General features: G+C 35.1%; 2 protein-coding genes across 3 annotated transcripts; both read right to left on the bottom strand.

Annotated features, from left to right (window-relative positions):
* Positions 1–1,227: 1,227 nt before the first annotated feature.
* LOC111423542 (uncharacterized) lies at positions 1,228–2,815 on the bottom strand. 2 transcript variants are annotated; one of them, XR_002707499.2, is made up of 2 exons: positions 1,866–2,815; positions 1,228–1,728 (listed from the first exon to the last, which is right to left on the bottom strand). XR_002707499.2 is itself a non-coding variant. In XM_023056785.2 (2 exons), exons 1-2 carry the CDS (start codon positions 2,457–2,459, stop codon positions 1,541–1,543), a joined length of 723 nt encoding a protein of 240 aa, XP_022912553.2. In that variant the 5' UTR covers positions 2,460–2,595; the 3' UTR covers positions 1,228–1,540. The 2 variants fall into 2 exon arrangements, 1 of the variants encoding a protein (XP_022912553.2); XM_023056785.2 differs by having other exon boundaries at positions 1,925–2,595.
* Positions 2,816–9,293: 6,478 nt separating this feature from the next.
* Positions 9,294–11,591, bottom strand: LOC139429953 (uncharacterized). The gene is made up of 2 exons (XM_071196426.1): positions 9,857–11,591; positions 9,294–9,780 (listed from the first exon to the last, which is right to left on the bottom strand). The coding sequence occupies exons 1-2, from the start codon at positions 11,019–11,021 to the stop codon at positions 9,692–9,694; spliced, it is 1,254 nt and encodes a 417-aa protein (XP_071052527.1). The 5' UTR covers positions 11,022–11,591; the 3' UTR covers positions 9,294–9,691.
* Between the last annotated feature and the right edge of the window lie 10,718 nt (positions 11,592–22,309).

The raw sequence follows: 22,309 nt of genomic DNA on the forward strand, positions 1-22,309 counted from the left end.
TTCGAGAACCAATGTTTGATATTTTAATCCTTTAACGATATTTTCGACTCTGAGGATCCCATATAGCTGTAACTAGTCAGATTGAAAATTTTTTATAATTAAATACCACTTAGAATACTTCCCTTTTCGAATATCAAATGTCAGAAAAGGCGAGGCTCTCAAACAAAGGATATTTAATACAGCAAGACTGAAAGAAGCGAACATATCACCAGAACTTAACATTAACCAGAGGTGGAAGAAAATAAGAACATCCGTCAAAGAGGCGGCAATGTTGATGTTGGGAATACAACTAACAAGGAACAGGGGTGAGTGGTTTGATGAGCAGTGCAGAGCGGCAATCGACGCAAAGTACGTAGTGAACCAAAAGCTGCAGCGGAAAAGAACAACAACACCGGAAACGTTCTATAAAAAGAAGAGGCAACAGGAAAGAAAACGCATAAAACTGAATGAAGAAGTTATGAGAACAAAACCATCCAAGATATGGAGAACTTAAGAAACAACGATGAGATCAAAAGTTTTATCAAAAAGTGAGTTTGAGGAGTTTCTGAATGAAGAGGGGTTAAAGGAAATTATAAAGAACCCAGAGACGTTCAGAAAGGTACCACAGGAAGAAAAATCATCATTCGAGATTATTATTTGTCCTAAGACAAATATTGAAAAAGGCAAGGGGAATACAAGATAAATATATATCACCTGTCCATAGACTTCGGAGCTGTGTATAAATAGAAGCAAAGTAATAAAAGCTATGGTCAGGTTTGACATCATTGGAAAGGATAACAGAAAAGTTTTGAAATAAACCACGGATTGCCACAAGGAGATTGGGTGTCATGTCAGCTGTTTAATATCATGCTGGAGAAAGTATTTAGAGAGGTGGAAATGGAAACTACAAGAATAGTATTTGTCAAATCAGTCCAAATTCTGGGATACATAGATGATATTGACATACTAAATGAACCTCAATAAATCTCCCATTAAATGAAGCAAAAACAAAATACATGGCTCAGTAAATATGAAGAGTCGAATAAGACAAAATTTAACTTTTAACTTCGAAAAGATGGAGGATTTCGTATATTTGAAATCGCTCATAAGCAATAAAAATAACATGGAAGAGTGTCGTTCATCTTTTCAAGATCCTAATTTCATTTGTTAATTTTCTAATTTCTTGAATTACGATGGAAGGATGAAATGGAATCTTTTACATGGGATTTTAATTATTATTCAATAGAATTTTATTTATTATCTCCACATTTATTGTTATTTAAATACATTTCTTAACAAAATTAAATATTTAATCCATGTGAGACGTCAAATTTACAGATAACCATTAAATTTGTAATATGTAGTACGGTTTTACAAAAATAGGATCTTCAACTTTTTGACGATGTTTCAAAATGTTTTAAAAATCTTCGATAGCTCTTTGCACGATGCAATAAAATTGGTCTTAAAATCTTGAGAATTCCTTTAGTAAGTTTTTAGTCGTTGTGCGCATCTCAAAGTGTTTAATGTTCGTTTTGATAAATTTTGCCTTTAAATTTTGAATTTAATGTCTGTGTAAAAGTCTCACATGACTTCTTTTATGTTCCAACTCTTGAGGCGTTTCGACAATACTGTTAATAGTCATCCTTCTGCGTAATGAACCGGTGACGTCAATGGAATCTTTTCTTATCTTGTGCTGATCTTTAGGGCCACCCAAAGGAAGGGAACATCGACGATTAATATTTTCGGAAACTAAAATCAAAAATATTAATTATGTTATAATCAACATTAGTTTTTTAATTATTATCAACCATAAAAAGCATTTTCTACTTATTTTTTTTTCTCTAGTGTTTTTATTCGGTAGCAATAAATTCACCACCATTTAATACCTTATCAGTTTTATTATTTTATTTATAAATCGCGCACAATTCTGTTTTTGAACTCCTACCAATCATTCTCGATGGAAACCTTGCATCCAATGAAAGATCCTTCCTCATCGATTCACGTCTTTGATGTCTCATTAAAGTCATATCAGCTAAAGAACAGGTTCGATGCAACGGTGGCTTTTCTATTTTTTTCTTCCCTCGTTTCATGTATCTATCGACAAAATCAACAATAGTCCAAATTAAAGACGTTTGAAGCAACAAAATCGAAATATGAATAACAGTTTCATTTTCTTCTGACGACTTTGGTTTTTCATCAAATTCTTTAGAAAAATAGCATTTAGTTTTATTCCCGATATATTCATTCAAAAAATGTTTCCACGAGTTTAATGTAAAATCTTCATCTATCTTTTTTGATTCTTGAATTATTTCTGCATTTATTACATTTTTCTCTTCAACTTCTTCGTTTTCATTAATATTTTCATTTAATATTTCATTATTAGATTTTCCAGAATACATATAAATAGACACAGTACAAAAACACACTATGTATACAACTACGAAAATTTTATCACACGTTTTTTCGTTTAATTTGAACATTTTGCTTTGTTGCGTTAAAAAACCCGGAGAAATTGGAGTTTATTCGATCAGAAATGATAAACGCATGCGCTTTTGGTGTTTTGTATGGTGAATAATCGATAATGAACTCAACGATATGATTCTGAGAGATAATTTTATCCAGAATTCCAATGAAATCATCACAATAATCTGAGCTTAATTAAATATTATTATCTTGCGACACACCTATCACGGGAAAATATATTTAAATTATCAAATTTAAAAATATTGCTAAAGCCTTAAACCTTAAAGTTGTCTATTTTAAAATGATAGCAATAGTCATTTGAAAAGATATAGAATTAGATACTCCAATATTGTAGTAATAATAATAGTAATAGAAGTCGTTGAAAATCAAAAAGTCATTGCACGTTTTTGAAAAAGAAAAAAATTGGGTCAACTTAAGTAACGAATATTGTAACATTTTAAATTTTTGAATTTAAAAATTTTAATGTAACCGAAACTAGTAAGACAAATATATAAATAATCACCATAGTATATAATTTTAATTAATATTTACCTTAATTCTACAACGGTGATATGGATAAACAAATACATAGAATACAAACGGCAAATACGGCCAATAATATCCTCCTCTACAAACGTCTCACTTATCGATTGAAATTACAACTACAACACATTAAATTCCTGAAAACTTGCTTAAGAGAAAAACTATTTCCTAACTTCACCAATAAAAAATATCCAGAACACTTACATGAAAATAAAATAATATCCTTGAAAACACAGCACATTAAAAAGACTATAAACGGACACTATAATAAAATCAACTTAATTAATATAGAACTATATTATTTGTACCAAACAATTAGTAAACAAGTACACCACATCGAACTAGAACAAAGCATTGAAGATGCCAAGAAACACAATAACAATTTATTAGAAGAAATAAATAAAAAGAAAAGAGAAAAACTACACAAACTCAGAGAAAGAAAAACTAGAGAAATAGATGATAAATTCAAAGACATTAGCACACATAATTTTCATCCCAGAATCACAAATCTTACAAATGTTAGTTTTAGTCCGGAAGAAGAAGAATTTCTGAACAAAGGACAGAAATTTGCCACAAAGACAAATCTTAATTTACCCCTAATTGCCATAGAAATACAATCCACTCTAAAAGGACACAAAGATGAAGAAAAGATAAAAAAGGATATACAACAGATACTTTTGAAGGAGGAAAAGAATAGGAGACATAACAACAATACCGAAAAGAAAATGATAAAAAACCAATCAAGAACTATTAAGAACATTAAACGGAAAATAGAGGAAAACAATCTAATAGTCACACCAGGAGACAAGAACGCTGGTCTAATAATTCTAAAAAGAGAAAAATATATCTCCAAAACAGAACATTTCATGAAAGATAACAACTTTGAATTAATAAACAAAAACCCCACTAAAACCTTTCATAAAGAAACAAAAAATACCATTAAAAAATGTGAAGAAACACTTTATAAAATAACAGGTAACAAAAGAACGTTGAACATAATGAATCCTCAAATCCCAAAATTATATTCACTCATAAAATTACACAAAGAAGATCACCCCATCAGACCTATAATCAGCTGCATAAATTCCAGTACATATAACTTATCAAAAATATTAGTTAATTTTTTGAGAAACTACATAAACTTTCAACCAAAACATACAATCATCAACCGAAATCAACTTATCTCCCTAATTACTAACCTACGATTACCCAATAAATACAAAATTTTATCATTTGACATTAAAAACTTATATACAAATATACCAGTTAAAGAAACCTTAGAAACAATTAAAGAAATTATTCAAGATACCTTTACAAAAGAAGACGACATCAAAAATATTTTAACCTTATTTAAACAGTGTACAAAACAAAATTTTTGCCAATTCAACAACCAGATCTATAAATACAATGATGGACTTCCAATGGGTTCACCTCTAAGCAACATTCTCGCAGATGTCTTTCTTAATAAAATTGAAACAGAAAAGATTATCAATGAAAACAACCCCTACAATAAACACATTCTTTTATGGACCAGGTATGTGGATGATATTTTGGTTGTCATTGATGATGAAACAAAAATAAGTGATCTGCACAACTATATAAATACTCTGCACAATAAATTACAATTTACGGTTGAAATTGAAAATGAAAACAAGATAAACTTTATGGACCTCACGCTTTCCAGAAATAATAACACAATAGAATTCTCCATTTATCGCAAACCTACACAAACCGACTGTATCATACCCTACGAATCTCATCATCACGAAAACCAGAAATATGCTTCTTTCAGAGCATATATTTGGCGAGCCTTAAATTCCCACCTTACCCAACAAGAAATTTGAAAAAGAAATTAATATTATACAACAAATAGCCCAAAACAATAATTATCCACAATATAACATACACAAACTGATTGATAATATACAACAAAAGACCACTTTACTCAATATAACTTCTATGAGGAACGATAACAATACAAATAATAATATTATTTATCGTGCCATCACCTACCCAGGAAAAATTTCCCATAAAATTCAAAAAATATATAGACAATATAACATCTGTTTATCCTTCAGATCTAGCAACACCACCAAGAATAAAATAGTTAATAACAAAGACAAAACAGACTTTTTACAAAAAAGTGGTATATACCAACTAGAATGTGACACTTGTGGAGCCATATACATAGGAGAGACTGGTAGAAGCCTTATCCAGAGAATCAAAGAACACAAAACTAGAGAAAGCTCAAATTTTGGAAGACATCTTATGTTTAATAATCACAACTTTGATGAAAGGAAAAATAGCAAAATAATACATCAAATGAACAAGAGCCTTCACATGGAACTACTAGAACTCTACGAAATTAATAAGTTTAAACATGACAACGCAAACATTGAAATACTAAATGAACAGATTTTACCACAAAAAACACCACTATATTGCTGTTTAAAAAACCCATTCCCAAAATAATGCACTTTTCTCATCAAAAGAGAGAATCGAGTTTGGTGGCGACTCGATCACTGCATTGATGAGAACCCATGCCCCAAATCGCCTTAATCTTGAATTTTCCTTCGAATGTACCTCCCATGTTAATTTTGTTTCATTTTGAAGATTTATGCATTTTATAGTTTATATAAAGAAAAGTTTGTTTAGATTTGTTGTGGATGTGCAAATTTTTGTCGTTTTAACTTTGAATATTGATTGCGAAAACAATAGTATAATTTGATTTGTTTTTATCTCAAATTTTATAAATTAAATACCGATTCCTATTTTTTCAATTGTTCATAACCTAGAAATAACTCATTTGCCCAACTTGTCACACATATAATAATTGGCGAGTTTATTTATTAATATTAGTTTTTGTGATAGATAGTTGTAGTTTAGTGCATGAATAGATACATATAATGATAAGCAAACATTCACTTCCCAACGTTTATAGAAACTAGTTAACGTAAGTATTTTTTACAATTAATAGTCCCTCTTTTGTTAACCTATAAAAAATATAATTATGAATAATTTTTATACTTACCTTTGTAGAGGTCTCTGAAGACGGTAATGTAACCGAAACTAGTAAGACAAATATATAAATAATCACCATAGTATATAATTTTAATTAATATTTACCTTAAAAATTTTAGTTGTACCTTTTTATGACTTTTACTTTAAATAAAAGCAAAAGGTCTCTTTTTTTTTGTAACGATGCTTAAAATATATTACATAACGCAGTCTAATATTTCTGTTAAAACTTGATTGTTCTCTTTTTCGTTTCTTATTTTATTTAGTAAACTCAATTAATATTTCGCCAGACTACCTAATTTTATTTATTTATTTATTTGTAATCTTTGGGATACAAACAGGACAGGCCCAGTGAAGTATCCACTAATAATACATAAGAAGAACAATAGAAAAAGTAATGTTAATAATAATAACAAAATATATATATATATATATAAAAGTAAACAAAAACCAGCAAAAGAAAAAATTAACAAAAAATAAAATAATAACAAAAACAAAATGACTATATGTTTAATGATATAATTATATTATTTAACTGTTATTTAGAGTTTTTTTTTTATTAAAAGGACGCTTTAATTATTTAACTTTTATTTAAAATTATAATTTATTACATAAGACTTTATAAAAACGGAAGCGTAACTTGAACACCGCGTCGACGATTTGAGTACTTCGTGGAGTCGGAATTACAATTCCCCGATATCGAAGTACTCGCAGTTATTTATAACAATTAATTGCTGACGCTTCATATTCGGCAATTACAGATGTTAAGGGGCGGCTACATTTGGTAACTATATTAATAATAATATCAACGACTCGCTCAGCTGTCAGACCATGCACGCAATGCTAATCTCAGAATGTTTTTCTTGAATGTCGCCGTAGAGGTGTTGAACATATCGAGACCTGAGCCATAGCAATTAAACGTGTACATAAGGCTTGGAACCGCGGCATTTGAAAAGGCATTTGTATTAGTACGAGGCACCGAAAATAAAGACAAGTCGCGAGACGGTCGGACAGGAATTCTAAATTTTAACTCGGACAAGATCGCGGAGCAGTCAATAAGGCCATTGCACAGTTTATAAAGTAGGGTTAAGTCATTATTTTACGTTTGGAAGAGATTCGCTGCGTATAATTACAATACGGTAAGCAAAATTTATACGACAAATACCGAGCAAAACGCTTCTGGACTTGTTCCAGGCGGTCGATGTAGGTATGATATTGAGGGTTCCAAACGGCAGATGCGTAATTAAGGACAGAGGAAACAAAGGCAGAATATAGTGAACGAATACAAGACAGATCAGAAAAAGGACGGGATATGCGACATATAAATCCCAGCATGCGAGAAGCCTTGTTAACAATATAGTCAATATGAGCCGAAAAAGAGAGTTTAGAGTCAAAAATAACTCCAAGGTCTCTCACCCATTCGGATTGTCTGAGGATAGTTGAGCCAAGGGAGTAATCAAAGACGACAGGATAGCGTTTACGAGTAAATGTAATTTTACTGCATTTATCAAGGTTTAAGAACAAGTTATTTCTTAAACAATATTCATGTAACCTGTTTAAATCGTCTTGCATTTTTGCACAGTCGTCGGTAGAACAGATGCGGCTAAATATCTTGCTATCATCGGCGTAAAGTAGAAAATTTGAATGGTGAAAACATGCATGGATATCGTTAATGTAGAGTAGAAAGAAAAGCGGCCCAGATGACTGCCCTGAGCGACGCCAAAAGAAATATCTCTAAATGCAGAGCGGTAATTACCTATGCTAACAGCCTGCGATCTGCCGGAGATGTAAGATGAAATTCAGGAAATTAAACCAGTTGGAATGTCAAAATTAGCAAGTTTAATTAAAAGGATCCCATGATCGGTGTATATGGCGTTTACCTGGCAATTGTCATCAAGAGAACTTAGTAAAAAGTTGGAATAAGAGATTAGATTAGATTCTACTGACCTGCCTCGGTAGAAGCATGGCTTCAGGGATTATAGATGATTTAACACTATACATAATAAGATCGTAAACAAGACGCTCAAAGACTTTAGAGGCGATTGAAAGAATAGAGATAGGTCTGTAGTTACAAACTAAATCACGTTCGCCACATTTATGTATAGGAAGTATTAGGGCTTTCTTCCATTCAGAAGGGAAAGTGGCAGTATAGAGAGAAGTTTTGAAGATATATAATAACGGTTCGGTGAGCTCCGAAGCGCATTCACGAAAGAACAAGCCGGGCAGTCCATCAGGACCCGCTCCGGCGTTGGGGTCCACAAGTAATAGCGCGCGCAGGATGTCATCGCGGGTAAACCAGTGCATGAGCCCCAGATTGGATCGCTCGCCATTCAGAGCGCCATCAACAAAAACAGAACCAAAATAATCGGCAAATAGGTCACAGACATCCTGCCCGCCATCCACCGTTCGTTCGCGATAGGTAATTCTACTGGGAATGCTCATATTACCCCTTTTTTTAGACTTACAAGGGAAGTGTCACAACTGTGTCTCACCGATTTCGATGCAATTTGGTACAGTCATAGAATGGGCCAAAATAAGGTTCGCACATTTTTTTATACGTGCGGTAAAAGCCCCTGGGGCGAGTTATAGGGGTTGAAAGTTTGGAGAAAAAGTACGTTTTCACTTATATTTTGAAAACGAAAAGTGCTATCAAAATTTGGTAAATTGTAACTGATATTCATTTTAAAAGAGCTTTCTTTTGATGTGTCACACATATAGCAGAGGGTTAAAAAGGGCGAACTACCCCTATTTTTTTGGAATTATTTAAAAACCACCCTATCGATTTTGGCGGCATTAAGTATACTTCTAGTGCGTTCAAAAATATTAGTTAAGGGTTTTTTCCCATTCGCCCTAGATCAACCCCAGCGAAGTTACGGGGGTTAACATGTAAGCACTTTTCGTAAGAATGATGTGATAAAATTGTCAGGTATTTTGAAAATACTTTAAACAAAACCGTAAATTAGTCGCACAATAAAATGTTTAGTGTAAAATAAGGCATAATACACCATATAGGGGTTGTTGGGGTTATCCACCCCCTTAAAAATTAATTCTATCCCGGGCGTTATTTGTCGATTACGGCGAAATTTGGTACTGTGTTTGTTTTATATTTGAAGTAAAAATTTTTGAAAATGGTTATAAGGGTTACAAATTAGGGGTAGTTTTTTGTTTATACCTCGAAGATGAAAACTGCCATCGTAACTGTGGTATTGTTTTTTAAAAATCTATCTATCGATGTTCCACGAGGTAAACTACCCTCATTTTCTTTAAATAATAAATATAAAACTACTAGATAAATAAGATATTTTATTTATTTATGAGTTAAAAAGCAACTGACAAAAAAAATAGTTCAATATACCAAAGAAGTTTATTCTACATTACTAATTGACGTTTTTTATGTATTATATTAATTTTCAATATTAAATTTATTTTTATTCTACGTAGTGTTGGCAAAAATGAAAGTCGTGGAAAAAATGTTTTAAACATAAGGATTTTTTACACCATGCACATGTTATGACCGCTATATCCCCACAGATATCACACGTTGGCTTCTCACTCGAAAAGCAAACTTCCACGGGATTTTCAAAATGGTCTGGTCTCTCCTCTATATAGCCACTTGCAAACCATGCGTATTTAAAAACATTTATAAACCGAGGGGAAGCCAACTGGTTATGCGTCAACGATTGCAATTTTAATATGTTATCCCTCTGATGTAAATTGACATCATACTGGTAAAGAATAATCTGATCAGAGAATCTTCTAATAAAATTTTTCCATATTCTGAAACCAAATACATCTAGGGGCTGTATTTGACCTGTTGTCCCTGCAGGTATAGATAAATGTTTAAAATTAGTACCTGATGGAGTTATTTCACTAATAACTTCAGGACAATGGCCACTCCAAGAATCTAATAATAATAATGATTTAGAACCAGTATTTGGAAAATATACATTTTGGAGCCAATTTTTCATGTGTTCTGAAGTTAACTTTCCAGATTTTGATGCCAAAACGTATATATTGTCTGCTTTAAACATTGTATTTGCTACCCTCGGTCCAAAGCTGCCAGAGGGTTCTTTTAAAACAATAAAAAGTGGAGAAAGAAGTTTCCCATCAGCAGATATTACGGGTTGAATTGTGTAACTGTGCGTTGTAGATGACACCGACTGGACCACACTTTCTACGGTTTTAACTCCTAAATCGCTTAATGTTCTTCCCGAATGGAATTCCAAGTTAAAACCGCTCTGATCCGAATTGTAGGTGTTTTCAGGTCCATATATTTGGATTTGTAGCTTTGCCTCTTTAACGAAATCTTTTGCTAAAGTTTTTACTCGATCAACATTTCCAATTTGTTTTTGGGATAGAAATTTTGTTATTTTTCGGCTTACTAACCGATTTGCTTTCTTAAAACGTTGCACCCAGCTATGAGATGCTTTGAACAGTTGAGGAGATAAATTCTTTTCATTTCTAGCTTGTATAGCCCATCTGCGTATATCAATATCATGTAGTGGCAATTTATTATCTACGGCGGCTCTCGCTTGATTAATTACAAATTCGGTAATTTCTGCTAATTTTTCTTTGTATGTCCCTCTTTCTTCAATATATTTAGACCATCTGTGCAATTGGGTCTTTGACGTTACTTTTCGGTATTTGTTTTTTACGGTTTCTAGTTTCAAATAACCTTTCTTCCCACTTGTCCAGTAATTTACCGCCTCTAATTTGTACTCGTAGTCGATGTCATCCTTCAATGGACAATGAGCATCAGTATCTTCTACAAACCTGTCAGTTGTATCCTGGTCTTCAATAATTTGCTGACCGTCATTGATGCCATTGGATGAATCGAAAATTAATACAGTTTCGTCTTCAATTTGCATATTGTAGTCTTCCATACTTTCCATTAAAATACGCTGTATATTTTCTTTTAAACTAACTTCTGCTTCATTTACAGGAGTCTGGGGAATATTCATAACAGTAAAAACTGTCATTAGCAAATTTAAAACGTTTATTGGGTTTATTGTAACCATTGCTTCTGTCAGTTGCTCTGAAACTAAAATCTACCCACTGGGCACACGTTCTTTTATACTAGAAAAAACTATTTTGAGAAATGACCTTTAGCAAGCGGCACTAAAAAAACAAATATTGTGCCAAAATTTTTTTGGTAGGTGTATTTTTGGCAACATTATGTAGAATAAAAATAAACTAATAAACTATATAAAACAAACACAGTACCAAATTTCGCCGTAATCAACAAGTAATGCCCGGGATAGAATTAATTTTTAAGGGGGTGGTTAACCCCAACCACCCCTAAATGGTGTATTATGCCTTATTTTACATTAAACATTTTATTGTGCGACTAATTTACGGTTTTGTTAAAGTATTTTCAAAATACCTGACAATTTTATCACATCATTCTTACGAAAAGTGGTTACATGTTAACCCCCGTAACTTCGCTGGGGATGATCTAGAGCGAATGGGAAAAAACCCTTAACTAATATTTTTGAACGTGCTGGAAGTATACTTAATGCCGCCAAAATCGATAGGGTGGTTTTTAAATAATTCCAAAAAAATAGGGGTAGTTCACCCTTCTTAACCCTCTGGTATATGTGTGATACATCAAAAGAAAGCTCTTTTAAAATGAATATCAGTTACAATTTACCAAATTTTGATAGCACTTTTCATTTTTAAAATATAAGTGAAAACGTACTTTTTCTCCAAACTTTCAACCCCTATAACTCGCCCCAGGGGCTTTTACCGCACGTATAAAAAAATGTACGAACCTTATTTTGGCCCATTCTATGACTGTACCAAATTGCATCGAAATCGGTGAGACACAGTTGTGACACTTCCCTTGTTAGTGTAAGACCAAAGAGCGTTAGGGTTGACACACATATTAGACTGTGTGACGTCAAGAAAAGTCCTATAATCGGCTGCGATTAATGTTTTAGTGCGAGTTCTGAGCAAGCGAAACGTTTCATAATAATTATCGCAACCTGTGGACTTTCACTTTTTATGGTATTTTAGCTTTTCTTTAATGGCTTTGATAGTAGACAGCGAATACCATGATGGAAATCTACGTTTATGAACAGTTCGATGAAGAACATGCTCGTCAACCGCACCACGGATAATTGAGTAAAACATATCAACCGCCCCGTCAACCGATAAGACGCCAATGGCACCATCCCAATCAACCGACGCAAGAGACGCACGCAAACCCCCATAGTCGGCCTTATGGAAGAGATATTTATGCAAGCAATTTTCGCGAAGGGGACGCACGGAAGAACAATTGATGGAAAGTGCTAAAGCGGGGTGATGGGAGTCCACGCGTACCAATGGGTTAGTACACTGAGCGATATCTGTCACGATAAAGGAGTTACTCAGTACCAGGTCCAAGATTCTGTCATTAGCATTGCGTACGCTGTTGAACTGCTTTAAATTACAGTAAGATACCGAGCTTAAAAATAATCTGGAACGCATATCATTTGCAGATGACGGGAGTAAGGACAGTGAGTCAGACGGATTCCAGGATATGTATGGAAGGTTAAAGTCCCCAAAAATGAGAATCTTGTGATCTGGGTATCCGTCGCACGCAGAGCGCAGTTTCTCGAGAAAGGCATCAAGCGATTCCTGATCTGTCGGCGGAAGGTATACACAACAAAGAAGTAACCGAACTACTCCACACTGCACAGATAACCACAAATCCTCTGCGTGAGCAATTCTGGAACATACAATGTTTGATCTTACGGCAATAAGAACACCTCCACCGCCAGACTTTGTAGAAAAAGTTGATTCACGATCTCTTCGGAAAACATTATACTGGGTATTAAATAATTCGCCATCATTAACTGAGTTATTCAAGAACGTTTCTGTGAGACATATGATGTCGAATTCAGAGTCGCTGGTATTTAAATATAAAGTGTTGGTTTTCGATCGTAAACCACGAACATTCTGGTAATAAACATCAAGCCGCATCAGTTCGTGTCAAGCTTATCGAGATCTGAAGCTGATTTGATGGGGATCGCTTTAGATTTGTCGTTGCGACGAACAAAGATGGCGCCCTGCGACACCCAATGGTATTTAAATCCTTTAGCTCGGGTGGCGCCGCGGATAAGCTTCAAGAGCCGCTTATTATCAGGTGAAAGGTGTTCGTTAATAAATATATTCGTTGATAAAGCAGGAATTGCAATGCCAGGCGTCGTGTGATCACCACTTTATATCTCATGAGGCTCCCGTGTGTACTCTTTATTCCTGGCTTCATTGTTGGTTTGAAGTACTTGCGCGTTTTTGCCGCGTCAGCGGCTCAGAGACCATATAGAATCGACATGAAATTTTCTACTTTATGCAGAAAACTAAATGGAATAACTGTTCGTAATTTTTAGAAATGATCGATGAGATAATAACGTTTGAAAAGCAACAATCATTTCCGTAGTTATCATTTTACGTTTATTAAAAATTAATCTTTTTAATAGAAAATTAATGATTGGAAATTCTACCAAGTTAGACCAAGTTCAAAAATAGCTAGATCAATTAGTCGTAATCATATTTGGCAGCTGAAAGCACGTGGTTAACGGTTTTCCTGAATTAAATTATGTATTGTTGGAAGCCGTATAAGTTTATATTCGCTGTATGTAAATATAGTTGGAATGCAATAGTTACCCTACATAGCGATATACTTAAAATTAGAAATACTTACTAAACCTCTGACTCTTCTTATATTTCTTCAGAACTTGAAACATGTAATTCAGATAATCAAGACAAAGTGCTCATTGGTGACGGCCGAAGAAACAAGAGGAAAACCAAAGAACAAGGTGACTCTTATAATGGAAAAGGTTGAAGAATGCGAACCGAAGTATGGGCTAATATTTTATCCATATTCACCGTTGAAAATTTGAAATATACAGGATTTAAAAAAACAACATCTGGCAAATATGGACAAAATGTTAAGAAGCAAAAGAACCAGTTACGATGTAAAGGCCATTTTATTACTGATAAAGGCCCAAAAGAAAAATTTGAATGTATCATGATAGCAGAAGCCACCGAATATCTATATTTAATACGTTTTGGATTCATGGGAAACCAAAAACTTTATATCTCTACTTCACGCAAGCAAATCGTAAGCAAACCGGGTAATTTCTAATTTTAAGCATTGAAGATCACGAAGGGAAATCCGTAAATTCGACGGCAAGTATATAAGACAATACACACTTGGTATTTGAAAATTTAAGCAAAAACATAATGTTCCCGATGAATACCAGTGTCCAATAGGTGACTGTCAGGCAATTGTAACACAGTCTTTTTTATACTCCCATTGGCTTTTTTCAACAAGTGCTTTTCGATAAACAACGTGCAAACTTATTGCAGTTATAATAGTTATTTATATTACGAGTGGGCTAGAAACATAATTACCGTACGAGTATGGAGAATTGCACGACGAGGTCGTAGCCCGAGTCGTGTAATCACACGAGTACTGTAATTATGCTGTAGCCCACGTGTGATACACAGCACTTTATCTACGACTGCTAAAAATTACTAAAAAATCAATTTCTTTAAAAAAGTCTATTTGACATTTATAAAAATATTTTGAAATGATTTTTGACAGTTTTGAATTGTCAGTTTCATCAACATGTTTACTCATCTGGAATAAGTGTTTCGAAATGTAAAAACATAACAATTAATGTTTAAAATAAATAGTATTGTTTCTTTGTAAGTAGATAGCACTTTTTCTTTTGTATTGTTGGTCGTTTCAATAAATTAAGTCTGTTCTGATTAGGGTAAAAATGCGTTACGTAATGAAACCAGTGCGGTAATGAACTTCATTACGTAACTCAAATCATCTCAAATGAGTGCGGTAATGATGACTTATCCAAGCAGTCGTAGATAAACATTTTTAGGCCCCTTAAGGGCATCGTTATTCTCTATGAATAATAAAAGGACCTCCGATCATTTATCTCCTCCCATGAAGGAAATCAACAAGAGATACTGATGGGATCTCACAACGCTTCTATCTCAAAATAAATATGCCGCCTTAATGAATGTTTCTGATGAGAGCAATGAACCTAATATTTCGACTTCAAACAACCCTAATAATAAAGAAGAAAATAAAAACCAAAAACTTCCCTCTATTTTTATCCATAGTGCCCTAAACCACCAGCAATTAATTACTGACTTGAAAGCGAATACAAAACACAGTTTCACTACGTACAAAAATTCAAATACCAAAGTAAACCTAACCCATACTGATGATTACAGAGCGGTCACCAAATTCTACAAAGAAAACAAAATTCCGTTCCATACCTATCAAGATCCCTTCAGTACACCTCTTTCTGTGATCTTATGCAATGTCCCGATATCAATATGCGATCAAGAAATCAAATCCGAATTGAGTCAACTAAACCTACCAGTCATAAGAGTCACGAGATTGCTCAATAAGTCGAAATACCCCATACCTTTATGCGCAGTAGATCTAGAAACCACAGAGAACGCCAAAGTAATCTATCAAATCAAGGAAATTTCCAACGCAATCATCACGGTCGAAGCCAGGAGAAATTCCCCAATGCCATAAGTGCCAACAATATGGACATACGAAAAATTACTGCTCAATGAGTCCTAGGTGCGTCAAATGCGGTGAAAATCACAACCACACTAACTGCAAAAAACTTCAAGCTGATCCACCAAAGTGTACCAATTGTGGCCAAGATCATCCAGCAAGCTATTGAGACTGTAAAATTCATATCGAATATCAGAACAAATACCATCGTCAAACAACTTCAGTCCATCTTGCGCAAAGAACCCAGAGCAATACCTACCTCAAACAAAGACTAATATCAGGAGGTACGCGTCGACAGTAAACAACACGCCTGCTCCAGCTCAAGTAGAGAATCAACCAAACCAACAACAATCCTCAGAATCACAGGCACCTCTCCCAGTGGTTAATTTCAGTGGGAACGCACGGGAACGGCGTTCCCTTACCTCCCAACAGTGCCGGAACGTAAGGGAACGCACGTAACTCTAAAACTACAAATTTTAAAAACTGTAGGTAGGATCAATTTTAGGCTTTGCTCGCGAGCGGCTCGTAAGCAGATAATAAGCGCCCTAACAAGCGATTGTGATGCACCTAATCAGGGAGGGAGGTCAGTCATATCGTTCGCGCCACATAATAACAAAACAATACCCTCCGCCTATCCTCTCCATTCCTTCACCGCGCCACCGCACACACATCACAGTGGCAGTGGCAAGTGGCAACACTGATCACAGCATAGGTTACGTTGACGCGTTCGTGTTTGTTTATACTTACTACTGCTAGTGCAGCTACAAAAGATTACTACTAGAGTTACCTAACCCTAAGAAACAAAAAGTTAATGTGAATAATGAGAAATGCAGTTGGTAAGCATCGACTACGACTCCAATTGTTGATCTAGATCAAAAAGAAGACGCAATCGGAATCAAGGAGGATGATTACCCTTCAACTTCCTCATCGGACAAAGAAGTATCCAGGTTGGTGGGATTAGGATCTGATTCAGACGATGGTAAGATTAGTAATGAAGATAGTGATTATGTTAATGGGGATGAACACCCAGTTTGTTGGTCTCTTGAACAAATTATTGAATTTAAAGCAAAAAATCCATGGTTAATTGTGAACAAAGAACTAGGTTGTAATATTTGCAGAAGCGTCAGTACTCTAGGTGCCGAGAAAACAAAGGGCCTTAAAATTAGTGAGGAGTGGGTTTTAGGAACTGTTACTGCTTATGGAAACAATAAAAAAGACCAACAATCCTCTCTTAGGAAAAAGATGTTTTTACACCGTGGGTCTCGAGCTCACTCTTTAGCTGAAAGAATACTCAATGAAGCAAAGAAAGATGAAATTAAAAAAGCTGTTGCTTTTATGCATCAGGAGCAGCAGATTTTCGGCCGCTTTTTGAGTTTGAAACAGAAATCGATCTTCAAATAATCAATGGTTTGGATATGGGCCGAATACTCCATTCAAATGTTGCTTGCTCCAACATAGTTCATCATATTTCTGATGAAATGAAATCAGACTTAATAAATGGCCTATTCAAGTCAGACTCTAAATTTTCACTGCTTTTGGATGAGGCAACTTCAGCTTCGAACACAAATGCTTTGGTGGTTTATATCAGAACTGTTTTAAAAGGAATGCAAAACCCTATGACAATGTTCTTAACACTTTTTGAGCTAAATAGCACAACATCAGCTGGTATTTTACAAGAACTTTTTAATCAGTTACAAGCATTAGGTCAAAGCTTTGAATTCATGAAAGACCATGTGATTACTCTAACTTGTGACGGTGCATCAGTGCTACTAGGCAAAAAATCTGGCCTTGCTATGCAGCTTACTGAAACATTCCCCAACCTGTTCATTTGGCATTGTTTAAACCATCGTTTAGAGCTTGCCGTGCACGATTCGGTAGAAGAAGTAGCTGGAATCAATCATTTCAAGATATTCATGGATAAATTAGAGGAGATAGATTAGGATTAGAAACATGTTTAGTTGCTCTCCGAAAAATAGCAGGGAGTTGGCAGAAGTTGCTAAAGGATTAGAGGAGCAGATTTTGAAAATCGGCCGTGTTTTAGATACTCGTTGGGTAGCCTCCAGCTTAATGGCGGTGAAAGCAGTATGGACAGATTTTAAAGCTTTGTACAATCATTTTTTAGAAGCATCTGAAGACAAGCAACGGGACTCGAAACAACGTTCGACTTACAAAGGGCTTTGTAGTACATTGTCATCTACAACTTTTGTACACAACCTGGCGTTGATGTACGATGCTTTAGATGAGTTAGCGGATTTATCCTTACAGCTTCAGAAATCAAGCCTCAACTTAATCCAAGCTCACAGTGACGTAACAATGTTAATAAAAGTGTTTGAAAACCGAGTTGATAATATGGGTAGACGTGCAGTGGAAGCTAAAATTGCTATAGACAATATGAAGTTTCAAGATGTTGAACTTTGTGAAAGAGCCAAGATTCCGATTATTCCAGAAAAACAGTTCTACCGGAGCCTTGCTAACAACTTGACTTCAAGGTTGCTATCATCGTCAAATGCGTCTGAAAACTACAACTCCATCATGAATGACATCAAAGTGATCCACCCCATGTATTGGCCAAAAGACTTATCTATCACCTACGGAGAATACGAGATCCAGCGAATCTGCGATAAATTCAAGATTAGCAGCTCTCGGGATATAATTAGAGACTTCAGACACTTCAAGCCTATGTTAAGCGGAGAGAAACCTACTATTCTTAAGCAGCCGCCGTCGTTTAAGAAACCGATTTCAATCATAAATAGTATTGCAGTGTCTAGTGCTGAATGTGAACGTGGGTTTTCTGCAATGAATTTAATTATGTCTCCTCTAAGATCTTCACTCTACATCAGCACTGTTTCTGATTTATTGCGGATTAGGCTCCTGGGACCTCCTGTGGCTAGATACAATCCTGAGCGACACGTCAAGTCTTGGCTGGCGAAGGGACACCATTCTGCACTTGACACCAAGTCAAAACAACGAAGGCAGAAAGCGTACAATGAAGACAGCATTGCATTGTGGGAACTTTTTTCCTAAAACTCGTTCTCTTTTAATATCTTTTAGGTTTTTAGAACACTAAGTTTTCAAAAACATTACTTGTAGTTGTGTTGTGAAAAAGAATTTTCTCTGTTTTTTTTTATTATTTACAATTAGTTTTCTATTGTTGTTTTGTAGTTTCCACTTTTAAAAATTAACAAACAACTTTTTATTTTTCTACCTGTTGTCATTAAACATTTCCTTTCTTTTTTAAGAAGTGGGTTTACTTTGAAGGTATAAATAATTATTTTGAAAATATAAAAAATCACAATTCAAGCTGTAACATAAAAATAGATTTTAAACATTTAGACTTACTAGTTTTTCCAGAAAATTATCAAAAACATCTTCTGTTTACGTATTGATATTATGTATTATTACTACTGTACTGTAGGCCTAATATAAATAAAAATGTAAAGAAGGCTTTATTTGACCATTCATTACAAAATGCGCTGTCATAACGACAATAAACAATAAATCAAGTCAAAAGTACAATATATCTAAATATTATTAAAATAAATATATAAATGAGTGAGTTATTAGAAAATAGAGAGGGTGGTTTATAAGAGTAAATGAGCGTTCCCACACCTAAAAGTTTAGAAATTAAGCACTGACCTCTCCTATCTTAAAGATTTCCTTGTTTTCCTTATACCACAAATCAAAACATTCGTAATTAACCATTTACTCCCACATTTAATTTACGACTAATCTAACAATCACACACAACCTTTTTTCAGCGTTTTTAGCTCGCTATCAGATTGATGTAGCTTGTATCACGGACACACACCTAGCTCCAAGTGAGACTTTCCGAATAGCAGGATATAATGTATACAGAGCAGATAGGCCTTCCGCCACAGCTGCCGGGGGAGTGGCGATTATAATTAAAAGACAAATTCAACACCATCAATTTAGCTGTAAAACCACCGCTAGTGAACGGCAATAGTAATTCAAACAAACAACTCAACTCATCATATGTGGATACAAACAACCTAACAAAAAACTACTAGAAACTGACATAAGTTCAATGTTGAGTAGCTCTATACCTACGCTACTTATAGGAGATCTTAACAGCAAGAATAAATTCTGGGGATGTAGAGCAGACAATCCATCAGGACTGAATCTGGAATTATTAGCAACCAAGTACGGTTTTCAAGTGCACTGCCCAATCGATTTTACCTACTTTCCATATAGAAGCGACTATCAACCGGATATTTTAGATATAGTAATAACCAAAAATATTACCATCCAGTTAAATCTGTGTGTAATCAGCGAGTTAAACTCGGATCATTTGCCAGTAATCATCACCCTTGCAAAGCAACCTGAATACAGACCTAAAATTCCTAAGCTGATCAATGGATTCATCAACTGGGCAGAGTTTGGAGACTCACTGAATAATCAAGAATTTAACTTACCAACATGAGCTACTCAGAACGAGTTAGACGCAAAAATCCGCTCGCTGAACACCTTCCGGAGAAACTACTGAGTCACATCACAGGAATTTTTAATCGCTGCCTGGAAATTGACTACTTTCCGGTAGTATGGAAAAAAGCGCAAATCCTAATGTTCAGAAAGCCAGGCAAAATCAATACGGACCCAGCCAATTATCGCCTAATGAGTCTACTCTCATCCTTATCTAAGCTATTCGAACGAGTCATACATCATCGACTACAAGAAGAGTTAAGCCTCCTCAAAATAATCCCAAACATCCAGTACGGATTTAGAGAGGGACACTCCACGGTTCACCAACTGGCAAGAGTAGCGGAATATATCGCTGAAGAGTTCGAGGCGAAAAAGTTTACAGCTGTCTGTATTGAAGGCTTAAAATACAAGCTCAATCAAACAGGGTTAAGCAACTATTTACTTGCCATTCTGTTCTCCTTCCTGGAGGAGAGAACTTTCTCCGTCACCATCAATGGATACTCCTCCAGCACTCGAAGAATACTCGCAGGCGTTCCACAAGGTAGTAATTTATCCCCTACTCTGTTCAACATCTTTATGCATGATATCCCGATCAACGTAAACTTCGGAATGGCCATGTTTGCAGATGACATGTTAATAATAGGACAAAACGACATCCTTATTGATGCTATTGAGACACTTCAAAGGTCAGTGGACAAAATTCAGAAATGGTTATCAAAATGGGCCATTCTGCTCAATGCCAAACCAAGATTTTTTCGCTAACACCTTATCGAAATGGTCCTTACATTATTATAAATGATCAAGAAATACAGTGGAAAGCAAAAGACGAAGGCTTTTGCGGAATACCTGCAGTGAAAGCAGAAGAAATTCGTCAAGACATAGCGAGAGTGCTTAAAACTGTAAAGCCACCAAAATCAAACTTAACAGTGAACGAAAGAAGAGCACTACGAACGATAAGGGAAAAACCAGACATTATCATCCTACCAGCGGACAAGGGGTTATGGACAGAAAGGAATACGACGACAAGGTCAAGAGCCTTTTGGATCCAGCCACCTGTAAGAAGATAAAAAAAGGACCCAACCGAGAAGATAGTAAGGAAGATGAAAGAACTGGTAAAATCCACAGAAATCCCAGCAGATCAACAAAAAAGCTTATTTGTACAGGCTCCAGTACCACCAAGAATATATGGATTACCCAAAATCCATAAACCAGACGTCCCACTACGCCCTATTGTCAGTACCATAAATTCTCCCACCTATCAGCTAGCAAAACACCTTTCCAAGATTCTGTCTCCTTTTACAGGTAAAACTGAGTCATATGTCAGAGATTCCACACATTTTGTAGAATCAATTAGGAGTATGAAGCCAGACCCTCAGGATATGCTGGTAAGTTTCGACGTGAAATCTCTATTCACCAGGGTACCAGTCAAAGATGCCGTGGATGGCCAGAGTCATCCCGGAGGGTTTGCCCAAGTATGTCCCAGGACTAGTGGAGTACTGAAAATGCAACTCTCTAAACAAAAACTTCATACTAAAAATTGAACGCATGTGGCGCCATCTGTTGGTGATATTTTGGAATTATTCAGCTAAGAACTGAACCACTAGAATACAGGTTGGATTGGGTTTATATATAAAAGCTCCAAGCACAGAGTTGCCACTATGTTGCTCCAATTAACGTTGCGACTGGTTAGGAATTCCTCAGATGCAATTACCTACATATGTATGCCAATTACACCTGTCAAATAATGCCGCCATATTTGAATATCACTGCATCATATAACATGTGAGATTGCATCTGATGAGCTTCCAACCAGTTATAACGTTAGCTGAAACAGAGCTATAATGTCAATTATAATCTAATTATTTAATCATACCACTATTACTTTATTATACTCTAACCGAAAAATCACTTTAAAATGACGTTTTCATCTGTCATTATGTCCATAAATTAGTATTATTCCCATTTGTAGCGTATTTGTAGTTTTTAGCCTGACTATGAGAATTCGTTCTGTTTGCTTTCCAATTTTCGATTTATTTTTCTCATTGTCCATGGGTGAAATGTGGATCTCTTCTTCCAAACCTTCTTCACCACCGATGTTACTTTTTACATGCTTAATGTTAATGCGTGTAGCGGGGCCGTGGTAGGCAACTAAATATACAATATGTATAGTTATAAGACAAGTTGTAACTTGTAGAGATGAGCAATAAAGAAGTGATATTCAAGGGAATAACACGTATAACACATGGTGTCAGGTGTGAATGCAATCGCTTAATCCGCGTAAACAAAATTGAAAAAATACGACCATGGGAAATCCGGTTGGATGTAGGT

The sequence above is a fragment of the Onthophagus taurus genome, chromosome 6, assembly GCF_036711975.1.
Source record: "Onthophagus taurus isolate NC chromosome 6, IU_Otau_3.0, whole genome shotgun sequence".
Lineage (NCBI taxonomy): Eukaryota > Metazoa > Arthropoda > Insecta > Coleoptera > Scarabaeidae > Onthophagus > Onthophagus taurus.